We start from the raw sequence: 14,490 nt of genomic DNA on the forward strand, positions 1-14,490 counted from the left end.
CCTGTTACTCAGATTACAAAATTTGTTATGGAATGGTTTAATAAAGTAAAACATAGCTCAGGCCTGTGGAGTCTCGGTGTATTTTTTTCTTTTTCTTTTTCAGTGCTGGGGCTTGAACTCAGGTCCTGGGTGCTGTCCCTGAACTCTTCTGCCGAAGTCTAATGCTTTATTACTCTAAACCACAGCTCCGATTCCAGTGTTTTGGGTAGTTAATTGGAGATAGATGTCTCAATGGACTTTCCTGCCTGGGGCATGGCTTTGACTCATGATCCTCAGATCTCAGCCTCCTGAGGAGTTTGGATTACAGAGGTGAGTTACCAGTACCAGACGCAGTAGATATTTCCTGCTCAGGGTTGATTCTCTTCCACTTGTGCCACACCTCTAGTTCCTCTCATTTAACAATTTAGTTCATGCAGAACTGACATTATTGTAAAGAGGTGAAATTAATCAGTTCCTGCTTCAGACACTGATTTGCAATGCCATTATTATTATTATTATTATTATTATTATTATTATTATACTCTGGAACTGTTGATGTTTATTTGGTTCTATTTCCAGACTGTATTCTTGGCTGCGTTCATTGTAACTGGTTTGTTCCATGTATGCATCTCATCTGTTATTATTTTTTATAGTAAATTTTACTGTTCAGTAAGACAAATCCCTTTGATTAGTTTTTCTTTTCCTTCAAATTTTTTTGGCTCCTCTCAGAGAAGGCATTCTCCATTTATCTAATGAAATACTCCACTGGCTTTCCAGATTGTGTCATATCACCAAGATGAAGTTTCTTGTTTTTCAAAGAATTAGAAAACATGAAACAGACTTAGTATCTTACCTTCTCTTGGATGCAGGAGCAAAGTTGGGGTGCTGTGAGATGAGAACCAGGACAGCCTGGTGGCAGTACGTGGCATAGTGTTTCTTATAGGGTGGTCTTAACCCCCAAGGCTCAAGAGCCCTTCCCACCTTAGTCTCCCAGGTCAGCTTACAGGCACACACTGCCAATGTTTAGCTTGCTGCAGTATTTGCTAGAGTCTTCTTACATGTGTATGTCTGTCACAGTCAATCAAGATGGCTTCTAAATCCACAGGGTATACTGAAATCCTCCTTTCTTGGCAAACAGTAACACTCTATGAGAGTGCAAATAGTAGAATTCTTTGGAAAGTCTTAGTCAAAGCCCCATAAAGTAAGTACCAGGAAATGGATACTTGTGAGGTGGGGTGGGGGCCGAGAAAGGTAGAAGAATGAGCAGGAGGAAATGGTAGAATGCAGGCAAGAATGCATCATATATGTCACCAAACTGGATTAATAAGAGAAGGGATGGGAGGAAGGTGGAGAAGATGTTGAAGGGATGACATAATCGAGATGCATTGTATACCCAAACTGCTTTGCTAAATGGCAGTATATAACCGAAAAATTAAGAAAAGGGAGAGCAGGGGTGGGTTGGGAGGGATGGGTAACAATATTAAGAGGATAACCCTGATCAAGAGACAATGTATTCATAAACTACTCCATTGAATAGAACTGGCTTGCACAACTACTTAAAAAACATTTAAGAAAAGAACACAGACTTTGGAAGACAATGCCATTACTTCTGTTCCCCTCTCCACTCCAACCCGTACTACAACACATGGATTCAGCTGTCAGTGAATCTGTTTGCAGTGAATTACCATTATGAACGTGAATCAGTATGGGAGTCTTCTCTCTGAGTCTTCTCTCCATTAGAGGTGCTAGAAAGAAGTCTTTCTTTGCTCGGGTCTTGGCTGTTGAGTTTGGTAAGGTGGAAGTCCAGCAGTCATGCTGAAGCCATGGGCTCCAGGCACAGAGTTTCCATTGTGGGCCTGGAAGAAAGGCTTGGAGGCAGCGGGAGTGGAAGCCTCAGCTGTGGCTGATACACAGGATCTGGGTCCACGCTTGCAAACACAGAAGTAGCCAAAGCCACACAGCAAGGGAAAGTGTCTAGTTTAATTCTGGCATAAGGAAATCAAGCCGTAATGGGGTGGAATTGGAGCACCAAGTCCATTTGAGCCCTTGGAATTGTAAAGAGAGAGCAGAGGTTCAAGTTTGTAACCTTAGCACTTAGTAGCAGGGGGAGGCAGGGGAGTCCAGAGTTCAAGGGCAGCCTTCACTACCCAGTGAGAGTGTGTTTGTGGGGCACGCCACATCAGGGAAATGGAAACCTATGCTGTAGAAAAAGAGGCCTACTTCATGGCCCAATGCTCATTTCCTGGTTTTGGGACCCAACCTGCCTGTCACCTGGTTGGAAGGCTTGGCTGTGGTTTGTGATGTAAAGTAAGGCTACCTCTGGGATTGGCCCCAAATACTTCCGCCCTCTAGGACAGCACCTGATTCCCCTTCTTTACCTACCTCCCCCCCTGCCCTGCCCACCTTTGTGCGGATTGGCTTCTGCATGCTATATTAGCTAAATGTACCTCCTCAATAAACGAATTTCTGCCTTGCCCGGTCTCCCTGAAGAGTCTGATAGTCCTCCGAAGAGGGAGAGCTGGGGGCCATCAGTCGACCCTTTCCTTTCTCGGCTCATCCTGGTCAGGGCGTGTTCTCTCTATCCCTCTTGCAGGTCGGGAGGGACGGAGGACTAAAAATCTTGACATGTGTTAAGACCCTACCTTTGCGTAGAGAAAAGTGTGTGAGTGCAGGTGATATTCCACCAAGGTTCTGCAAAGCTCAAGGATCTTTCTATTGGTGTTATAGGATGTTTCAGATGGAAGAGTCAAGAAGACTTCAATGTGAGATTCTGTTGATCAGCCTTCACTAGGGATGGCTGGTGAGACACACAATTCTTGCTGGGCATGGTGGCACCTACCTGTAATCTTGGCTATTTAGTAGGAGGCTGAGATATGAGAATCATGGTTCAAAGCCAGCCTGGGCAGGGAATTCCATTCCCTTCCCAGAGGGAATTCCATTCCCTCTGAATTCCATTCAGAGTCTTTTTTTTGTGTGTGCCATTTCTGGGGCTTGAACTCAGGGCCTGAGCACTGTCCTTGGGCTTTCTCAAGGCTAGAGCTCTACCACTTGAGCTACAGCAGCACTTCTGGCTTTTTCTATGTATGTGGTACCGAGGAATTGAACCTGGGTCTTCATGCATGCCAGGCAAGCACTCTACCACTAGGCCACATTGAAAGTCTTATCTCAAATCAACTACCAGAAAATTGAAGAGTGTGGATAGAAAGTAGCTAGCTCTCTGCAGTGTTCCTTTTAATGAAGGTATTATAGACCTCACAGAGTAACAGTTCTTAGGAAATGTGACCTAGTTTGGTGGATTATCATTTAAATAGTAATGGTATTAAATTACTCTAGGAACCCATTGAAAGTCACCAAACAACAACAACAGTAACAACAACATAACCCACTTTTCCTTAACAGCAACAAGACTACCCTGTGCAGTACATGTTGCAAAAGGGAGACTATACTATGTGGTAATAATTGTAATGTTATCTCTTAAAGCAACTGAAAATTGCCAGGGATTTGCTTGCCATTACCCTCACCTACAAGGATGGAACAGAGTACAAGGTACATGTATGCTTTCTGAAGAGTTGACAGGATACTCTGTTCCAGGACAAGCTCAGTCCCTGTACAGCTGAGCAAAAGGCCATAATTAAAGCCATCATGTGAGAACCTTCAGGAATGCAGGGACTTCAAAGTGTTTCCTCATTTCTTCCCAGCCACTGCTGAAAGTTGGCCAGCATTTTGTTGTTTCTGACAAAGAGGCAACTCAAAAGTGTGAATTCACTAACTGCTTCACACTCAGCCCCGCACCTTGCATCTTGTGCTCTTTGATCTGGGCCACTCTCTGTTGCAGTCACTTTACACTCACTGGTGGACTCCAGGATGAACAGAATTCAGGTAGACATCTGGTTCTCAAACAGGCCATGCTATGTTCTTACTATCTGGAAGAAAACAGTCAAAAGTTAGTCTTCCTGCCAGATCTCCCAAGTCCAGGACTGAGATGACAGTCAGCCAGACCATATATAACCTGTGACTTGAGACTGTTTTAATGGGAGCATTTCATTCTCCCACTTTCTGTTCCTAACTAATCCTTGCTGTCATCTGACTATAAACATTGAGCTAATGGCAGTTACCCAACCAAATGGACTCTCTGATCTTCAAGGAAGAAAATGGACCCCTCCCATTCCTCCAAAAATAATGCATGGAATACAAAGTCAATTTGAGTATTTTATTTATAAATTGTACATTTACTATAAAAGCTGTTGCATTTTTGACAACTTTTTTATTTTAATTTTTTTACTATTTCTCAGATGAATTTTAGAATAAATAGTGTAAATGAAAGTTAGTTTAATTGATATAGAACATTAGCCCATCTGTAATAGTTACATACTTTCGGATGGACTCACACAGGAAATGGATCTTGAAGTTTGTTAATTCTTTAACCATATATAGATAACTAGAATAGGTATCACGTTAATAATACTACCTAGAAAGAAGGACAAAATGTCATGAAAATTGGCTAGTGAGAAATAGAATCATCCATTTTTCCCCCCTTAGGAAAGAGATAGGACAAGCTTTTGGAGTATGAGAAGAACAAAATCAGATATACTTCCTCAGGAACAATAAATCACTCACTTGCCTTGTCTGTTTGTTGTTGTTGTTTTTTTAAAAAACAAACGCATTTACATTAGAGCTCAACAGAGATGAGTATTTTTTTTTCCTTTCTCGGGACCTCAAAGATTATTTGAAAAGAAATAGATCATACTCATTATGCTGCAATGGAAAAAACAAAATCCAGTCTGCTGAAACTGCCACATAACCGGCTCCAAATGAAATAGAAATCAAATAGAAATAGAAAGAGTTGGCAATTAGAATTTAGAAAACATGGGATGATTCGGTACTGGTGAGTAGCGGTCCTGATGGGAAAGCGTGTTTAGTAGTTGGAGACGGTTTTTTTTTTTTTAAATCTCTCCTGACTTCACTCTTGCTGCCATATGCCTGTAGTGAGTCCACGCTTAAGAAATGCGTGCAAATGGCTTTGTGAAACCAGAAGAGATATGTACTATTCATAGTCTCCTTCCCCAGTGGATGGAGTTCCACATGTAAAAAGGATTCTAGAAAAATCCATTATGAATGAGCACGTGGTTATATGTGTTTGTGCATCATTTCTGGTTAAAGTACTCTGCTAATCATCATGCCAAGTGTAAACATTGCATTATCAAAATTGTTAATAAAACATGCAGGTGGTTCATCAAAATATTGGACCTATTTTAATCTGTACAGTTTTCAAAACTTTGTTCTTTTTAACTTTTCCTTTTTCTCCTGTTTTTCTGTAATTTCTTTTTCCTGCAAAACAGCAAACACCTCCATGAAGAAGAGGTGAGAAGGTGACTGCTTCATTCTTCAGTATACTGCATCCATAACTCACCGATATGTGCAACAGCTTTGCATTTTCTAAGGCACAATTTTTTTAATGAAATGCTGTATAAATTTCAGTCCAATAACAGTTCATCCAAATGAACAAAGTGGTTGTGTAAAATACCTCCAAAAGCTGAGGAAATTTCTGCACCTATATGGAACCCACATGCAAAGAACCGTCTAGCATAGAAATAAATAATTGCTAGCCACACTCCATAAGACACAGAAAAAAATTATTGCTTACGTAACAGAAACACATCTACTCAATCTCTTCTTATGCCTACATTAGTCTGTTATGAGTGTATCCACAGTCTACATTCATAAAACGTCTTCTTCACTTATTTGCCATCATTTTAAGGCAGAATAAATAGTTCCCCTTTCCCCAGTCTTAAAAAAAATAGCCTGGAGATGGAAATTATGATGATTTGTAGTCACTTAATTCCTTTCTTGTCCAACCGAAATTTATCACATCAGGTGTCCACTTTCTCAACTCCAAGAGCAAGGTCTGGAATTCTGGAGAGTAAAGATGGTGGACAGGGCCCAGTCTAAGCTGTAGGCTCCTGCTGAGTGCGTGTTGGCTCCTGGGCTGTCCACATCTTGTTATTTGGATCCTGTTGGGATAGACTGTATTCTTGTCTTTGGATACCCAGACTTCAGGTCTTCACGGAGAACTTGCAGACAATGGTCACTCCTCCTGACAGTCTTAATTCCATGGACTCTTAATCTAGTGCTCGGAGAGAAGCAAGCAACCCAGGTCTCATGTCTACCACTCTTGAAGATTAAATTCCTCCCAGATTTGCTAATACATTTGGAAATGATGATTGAGATATTTCCTGCTGGTTTCTTTCTACCCTTGAGCAAGGTGCCAGAACAGAAGTCTATGATATTATGATATTACACGGATTCTTTTTTATTTGATGGACCAGCCTATGTTAATGACATGATTTCCAAGGTTCTACTAACAGTGCAATAATTTATTGGTATATTCTCTACCTCAAAAGGTAAGCAACACAAATGTTTTCAGGATGATTACAGTATATATTATTGGACTAATGCCTTTGTACTAAAAACAAAGTTATAGCTCAGAGACAAAAGCTCAGTGTGATGTTTAATTTTTTTTCTGAAATGCATTCATTTTATGTCCCTGTCTGAGAAGACCACATGTCTCAAATTGGCATGCTAGCACTTTCTGCAGCTCAATTCTGTAAACACAAAAGTCTTTATTTTCTACAGATACTAAAACATAACAGCTTTTTTATTGCATCCTTTAGCTATTTCCCAAAGAAGAGAATAACATATTAGAAATCATAAACCTGTTCAACTATACTAATACCTTTCAACTAGTCAGGATCATTACAATTCCAGATTCTTTTGTATATACTGTGCAAATGCAAACAAAAAAATCAACAAAAACAAAACAAAAACTCAGGAAAAGCACACTGTGCTACAAAGACCAGACAGCATCATGTAGAGGAGCCTTTCAGAAGTTAAATGAATGCTGAGCTGCCCCTGAACTTGGGCCTTTCTTAAGCAGTTGGCAGGGGCCATCCCTAATTTAAAAGAAAAATGGCCAGTGATCACGAAGCTTGAAAAACACATCACAATGTTGTGGGTTGGCCAGCACCTGTGAAAAAAGAGGACAGGAATGACTTCAGAGCATCAATATGTTTTGCTTCAAATGTTTTAACCTCCCAAGTTAGCAATGAGCTTTGCCCAAATCTCTGCCTCTGGGGAGGAGAACTCTGTGGCATTCTGCTCTTTAAAGCAGTGTAGGGGTGGCTGGAGTTTGTCAGCACTGTGGACCCCCACAATCTGTGGCAGACCCATTTACTAGGAGCCCCCACGGATGCAACCACAGTAGAGTGTCCCCTAAAGCTAAGGCTGTCCATCAAACTTGCTACTGCCCTCTGTTTTCTTTGCTTCTGTAGGTTTTTGTTATTTTTTCTAGGAATAAATCCATTAAAGTCAGAGGACTCAAATTGCTAGATTTAACAATCAAAAGCACAGAACCCTTTGTAAAATCAGCATTTCAGATAAACAACACATTTCTTTCTTTTAGCACAAGTCCATCCCATGTGACATTTGTGACATATCTGTGCTAAATTCAGTGCTTGTAATATTTGGAACATATGTATACTAAAAAAAAGTATAACAAATTCACTGTTTATCTGAAAAATCCATTAAAAACAGTTAACTGGGTATCATGTATTTTATTTGGCAATGCTATCTAGAAAGACTTAAGTTTTCTATATCCTGCTGAATTCTTCTCAAGATTTCTCCTTCATTTGAGGACTGGAGTTGGGATGAGGCAATCATAACACTGGAAAAGACTCTGGGAAAAGTGCAATAAATTCATTTTCAGGCTAGAACACAACATACAAAGGCCTAAGCATCAAACGCTCAAACACAAACGGCAGTTCCACAAGATGGTCTGCCTCGTGACAGGTGATTTGTTTCCACTTCCACTTCCATTTACATACCAACTTAAAAATGGTTTGCATGGCTTTTAGAAATTGCATTTTAATGTGCTGTAATGCTATTTTTCTCTCCAAGAAAAAAATTTCATTTAAATGTGACTAGTTACTTGGAGGAAACAGGATTATATATTCAGGCTTTTATTATTCCACAACAATGAAATTGTTTTGTTTCACGTACAAAGCCTGTGGTGTAAACCACCCTTTACATCAATCCATCTCCTTTCACCTCAATGTGGATCAATGGAAAATGAAAAACCAAAAAGAAAGAAAAATGATTTCATGCTATTTCTTTTCCATTCTGATTCTTTTATTGCATCTGATATACATGCAATCAACTCAAAGATATTAATACTATTCAAGCCAAATTATTAGCTTCTCTAGAATTTTAAGGTATATTTCTTTCTTGAAAACCAAGAAAGAAAAACAAATTTTGGGGAAAAAAAACTGGAGAAAATGTGGCCATTTATTACCTAATATTAAAATATATTATGAAGGTATAAAAATTAAAACCATTAAGTAATGGAGAATAAATTGGCTAATAAAACATAATAAAATATCCAGAAATAATATATATGCTTCATTTATGAAAAAGTTAGCATTTTAAATTAGCAAATATCAAGGGATTATTCATTAAATGATATTTACATAACTGGCTAACTGGAAAAAAACTAAGGCTGGACATAGACCTAATTTTTATCCTTAAATCCACTTCTGATGATGACATATTTACCTATTAAAAGAGATGAATAATAACTTTTGGAGAAATATTAGCTAAGTTTGTTATACATTTGGAATAGAGGTTTTCTAAGTGAATTATAGAACCCAGACTTCAAAAAGTAAAAAAAAAGAAATATATTTACCTCAAATGCAAATCTTTTGTATGAGAATAAATCACAAAATTAAAAACTGATAGTAACTGGAGTAAGTAGCAAATAAAACAAAGGGAAACTTTCCTAGTTTGTAAAAAAAAAAAGGCAAACATTAGATGCCAACAGGATGACATATTGAGTTCCTTGACATATGCTAATGGAAGAGAAATGCATGAGAAGAGACTCAAACTCATCATTAAACAAATACAGATCAAAGCAATAAGGTCTTTTTCCACCTAAAAGATTCTTTTTTCTCCCCTCAGTCTTGGGGATAGAATTCATGTTCTCACTTATGCTAGGTAAGTGACCTACCCCAGAGCTACAACCTTTGCCCTATATACCAGTATATACTATTTTTTTTAATGTACACATTAGTATATATAGACTTGGTTGGTCCTCGGACTGGGACTCAGAGCCTGGGTACTGTCCCTGAGCTTTGTGTTCAAGGCTAGCACTCTACCACTGGAGCCACAGCATCCTTTCTGGTGTTTTTTTTTTTTTTCTTTAAGTACTTTATTAGAGATAAGGGTCTCATGGACTTTCCTGCCCAGGCTGGCTTCGATCTGTGATTCTCAGATTCCCAGCCTGATTACAGGCATGAGCAGTGCTTGGCTTTTATGAAAACATACACTGATCTCCAGAATCACCACATCATGGGGAATTAAGGGGCTTTCTCACACATTTTTGCAGGGAGAATATATTTTCTTCTCAACAGTAACAACTGAAAATATAAAAAGCATATCCCCATTAACTCAGCTTGGCTACTGATGGGGGTGCTTTTACATATTCATCAAAAGGGAGATATGGGAACATTGAAAAAAATACTGAAAAACAGGAAACAGCTAAGATATCCATGTAGAAGACAGAATGTGGCAAAAGGGGAAAAAAATTCCAAGATATATTAAATAATTAAGATGTATTAAAAGGAAAGCAAATGAAGCCCAGAGCATTATGCCTGGCATTGTCACCTCTGTGAACTAAACCCAACCCTTACCCAGGTCTGTGCAACATGCACAGACCATGTGAATATGTGTTCCCACAGCCAGATGCCCCTTCTGTCCTGTCCCTAAGAAATTATTAGGAAGCGGTAACATTCAAGATTTCACGTTTAATTTGGTATGTCCCTGAACCCTATATTCTTTACACTTGTTTTGTGGGTTTATTCTTTTTTTGAGTTGAATTTTTAAATTATAATTATTTCTTTTAAGTAGTAAAACGGAGGCGACCATTCAACAAATCAGTTCATAAATACAATGCATTCTGATTAGTATCACTCCTTTCGTTCATTCTCCTCCATCCCTTCTCAACCTAACCCCTCCACTCCATTTTTCCGATTTTCATAGACTATGCATTGAATGTTATGATTGCATTTTTTCCTTTATCCCTGCTTGCTTATTTATTTTTGAATCTCTTGAGAGATACTTAGGCAGAAAGGCAATGGGTCTTTTTTGTTTTGTTTTGTTTTCCTTTCAGTATTCTAAAACTATCCTAGTCAACTATTGCATTTAAAATATAAACCAAACAAAAAATATGTTGTCTACATCTAAATGAATTCCTTATTTTCCATCTTGTTAGAGGAATCCCATACTTCTTACCCTTAGATTTGTAATGAAAAACAGTTATTGTTCTTCATACTTGCAGATTTAAGAGAAAAATTCTCATTCTAGATTCAAAGAAGCTAATTTCTGAAAAAAAAATTGGCAGCAAACTACTCCACTTTCCAGGTTAAAAAAATCTGGCTGAAAACAGATCTTTGTTACTCAGAGGTGGGTTTGGGTCTGGTCTATATCACTATCTTTCCTGTACTTTATGAAAGAAGCTCCCTTCTGTGGCACTGCACAAATCTTCAAGTCTTTCAGCTTAACAGTGCCCTCTTCTGGTTCCCTGATTCACATTCAGGAAGCTTACCTGACTGAGCAAAAGGCATAATTTATGTACCATAGCAGGAAAAAAAAATCATTTTGAAACCTGAGAGAAAAGAGTCTACTTTTAAAACAAAGCAATATATATATGTATGTATTTGCATATAATGTGTATATGTATTTGCATAATGGTGTATACTTTCCATTTACACATAATCTGTTTATACCATTCTATAGATATGCATAAGATACATGATAGCCAGAGCTGGTGGCTCATGCTTGTAAACCTAGCTAGCTGGCAGGTAGAGATCATGAGGGTTGAAGTTCAAGGTCACTCCAGCCAGAAAACTTTGCAAGACTTTTTCTCAACCACTAGCTGCATACAGTGGCTCATGCTGCTCAACCCAGCTAAAAAGGAGGCTGAGATAGAAAGGATGGCAGCTCCTACCTGAGCAAAAGTGTTCACAAACCCAATTCAACGGAAAAGGCTGGGTGTAGCATGCATATGTTAGGAGGATTTGGTCCTGGGCAAACATAGTCTAAAAACAGTCAGACCACAAAAAGCTGGAAGTATGGCAAAGCAGTAGAGTGTCTGCCTGTAGCAAATGGCAAGCTCTAATTTAAAAGTCCAGTGCTACCAAAAAGAAAAAAATCCATTGTATAAAAATTAGTATCCTGTGGTCTGGGAGTGTGGCCTAGTGGTAGAGTGCTTGCCTAGCATACACATAGCCCTGGGTTCAATTCCTTGGTACCACATACACAGAAAAAGCTGAGAATGGTGCTGTGGCTCAAGTGGTAGAGTGCTATCCTTGAGAAACCTCAAGGACAGTGCCAAGGCCCTGAGCTTAAGCAGAGGACTGGCAAAAAATAACATATATATATATATATATATATATATATATATATAAACGTGGTAAGTGCTAGTGGTTCATGTCTGTAATCCTAGCGACTCAGGAAAGTCCCTGAAATTCTTAACTCCAATAAACTACAAAAAAAAAAGCCAGAAGTGAAGCTGTGGCTCAAATGGTGGAGTGCTAGGCTTGAAAAAAAGAAACTTAGGGACAGAAGCCCCAGGACAAGCACCAAAAAACCAAATATATGATATAAATAGCAGCTCTAAACTGGAACTATTTTGACTTTAAGTCAAATATGTATCATAGATCAAAATCACCTAGGATTGATTTATTTTGTGTGTTCTATAATTTCATTACTAGCTATACATTTCCCTGAATTTATGAAAATTATAGTGGTGAAAGTTACTTACTTTCAGTTTGTCTTCTTAGTTTGTAGCCATAGAGTTTTAGAAAACATGTAACAAGTTAGTAAACTAGTATGTCACCAAGCAATATAGAGAAATAATAAATGTCTTGAATTTCAGTGCCCAACTCTTTACTATTATATACAATAGTATACATATTGTAGTATATATTATATACTAATATACAGTATATTGTATATTATTATACATGATAGTATATGTACTATTATAATAGCATAGTATAATCATATATACTATTATATATAATAGTGTATATAATATATAATATCCTGCCTCCTATTTTTGGGATAGGATCTTGCCCTAGAGCACAAGCTGACTTCAAATTAAAGATCCTCTTGCCTTAGCCTCCTAAGCTCTGAAATTACCAGCATGTATCATCATGTCCAGCTCCAGTCTTTGCATATTTTCACCTGACAACTTTTCAGTAAAACATCTCCCGATATTCACGATATCTACGAGAAGAACTGTAAAACCTGCAGAGGGATGCTGAAACAAAAACCATAGTCAGGTTTCAGATGTCCTAAACAGCATTTTGAGGGTGCAAGAGCACCCTCTGGTGGTCCTAAAAGGAACATGTCCTTTCCACCTTTGAGAGAGATCCCAGAATAGAATGTGACCCTCCCAGGACAGCAAATATTTGTTCAAATCTTATCACATACTAAGATATTGGAGGCCAGGGATCTTAGTGAAGTAGACTCCATTTATTTTGTCATTCAAGGAACTTTCAATTTCATTACACTATGTAATGAAACTCCTGAATGCAGGCTTGGAGACACTGAGGATTTAGAGTTACATTTGACACACAGAGGAGAGCCGTTCTTCATATGTAACTATCTCCCAAAGGTGCTGGTCCTCTGAGGACAGGCCTGCACAGAGTAATAAAGTTTCAGACTTTAAACCTTCCTTCCATATCACCAAGATCTTTGTGGTTATTCAGATGATGTCTCAAACTTGGCCTAAGACATTTTTGTTTTGTTTTTTTTCTTTTTTCTTGGTGCTCATACTAGGGCTTGAACTCAGTTTCTGGGCACTGTCCTTTAGCTCTTTTACTTTCAGGCTGGTGCTATACCACTGACTACTAGTTCTGCTTCTGGCTTTGTGTGTGTGTGTGTGTGTGTGTGTGTGTGTGTGTGATCAATTGAAGAGTTTCACAGACTTCTCTCCCTGGGTTGGCTTCAAATCTTGGTCCTCCTATCTTAACCTCCTGGGTAGCTAGGATTACAGATGTGAGCCATTGGTGCCTGACTTTATCCTACAGGCATTTCTACCCTTCTGTATACAGAGAATTTATGCATTCTAGCAGTAACTGCCAGTAGGGAACAAGTAACAAATAATTAGGTTATTTTTATATTTTTTCCACTTTGATCTAAAACTCCTTTTTGGAAGAGGAAACATTTGCATCCTTCCATTGGGTCCTCAGATGGCATGTGAGTATCCCCACACATCTCAGGGCCTCCATCTTGTACTCACTTCTGGATCGCATGTAGCAGTCATTGCAGTTTAGAAGACCATTTCGAATCCTCACATCTGTCCCACTCATTGCGTCACCAAGCTGTCCTTTACAAATTCCACACTATGGGGGAGAGAAAAGAATACATGCTATAATGTGCATTGGGATTTGTTTATCATGAGCACTGATTGCAGGAATAACAATAACAATAATAATCACTCCACATTAGTTGTGTCAGATATCACCTCCAGATCTGGCAGTGGTTTTGCACAAACTCCAGATTCTATCAATTTAACTTTTTATAATACACTATTTCTCATCCAAGAATCATTTAAAATAGATTATATCCAGCAGACAATTTGAATTTCAATAACTTTTTGAGGCTTTCCAACATTGTTTCCAAGTTCTGCCCTATGAGAATTACTTAGGAAGAAGTACTTCTATTTTTTCCACATTAAAGGCAGATACCTGGACTAACAAGTCTCCTGGAAATGGAAACCCACTTAGCCAGGATGGACTGAGTACAGAGAGGACTGTGGGAGACACTCTGCTGTTTGTATCAGAGGAGGTAGAACAGGGCGTGGCTCTAGCACTGGCCTCTGCTTAATGGGATCCAGTCCTTGGGTCAGGCTAGTCACCTGAGGCAGAGGGAGACTTGATCTAAATTACACTACTATCTTTATCCACCATGCTTTGTCTCTGGTTAGTCTTGTTTTCATGTGATCCCTGGTAGAGATTAGGCTTAGGTTTAAGGATAACTTCACTGACTAATTCAACTTTAAACCCCTGCAAGCACCAACAAATTGGACAAAATTCAAGGAGGAAAAAGAAAGGACATCATGATTATTCAGAGGGGGAATGACTTACTCAGAGACAGAAAATTCGGCTTCAACTGATATGTTGAATTGCAATCCTTACTTAAAGACCATTAAAGGAAATAAATTTTTAAAAGAGAAGGCTTCAGCGTCTTATGTATATTAATTTGAAAAGTGCTCACAAAGTGCAACTTAGCTATTTTATAATAGACCAAGTAGAACTGGTTAGCTCACCTACTTATAGGCAGATCCAGTGCTAGAACTCAAGCCTCTTTGTTGTCAGTGTATTCAGTGTGCATCTAAAAGTATTACTGATGACTGCTCTATTAAGTACAGAGAAAACTGGCAAGCAAGAAGGA

At 38.6% G+C, this 14,490-nt stretch overlaps 1 protein-coding gene across 1 annotated transcript in view; it reads right to left on the minus strand.

The window, feature by feature from the left end:
- Positions 1 to 5,297: 5,297 nt before the first annotated feature.
- Positions 5,298 to 14,490, minus strand: part of Limch1 (LIM and calponin homology domains 1) — a 292,070-nt gene continuing 282,877 nt past the window's right edge. The window contains exons 32-33 of the mRNA XM_090343161.1: positions 13,337 to 13,439; positions 5,298 to 7,003 (exon numbers count right to left, since the gene is read on the minus strand). Coding sequence (XP_090199287.1) covers positions 6,978 to 7,003; positions 13,337 to 13,439 — 129 coding nt within the window. The 3' untranslated portion in view covers positions 5,298 to 6,977. The remainder of the gene's footprint in view (positions 7,004 to 13,336; positions 13,440 to 14,490) is intronic.

Source organism: Megascapheus bottae, chromosome 13 (genome assembly GCF_031878675.1).
Source record: "Megascapheus bottae isolate mThoBot1 chromosome 13, mThoBot2.hap1, whole genome shotgun sequence".
Lineage (NCBI taxonomy): Eukaryota > Metazoa > Chordata > Mammalia > Rodentia > Geomyidae > Megascapheus > Megascapheus bottae.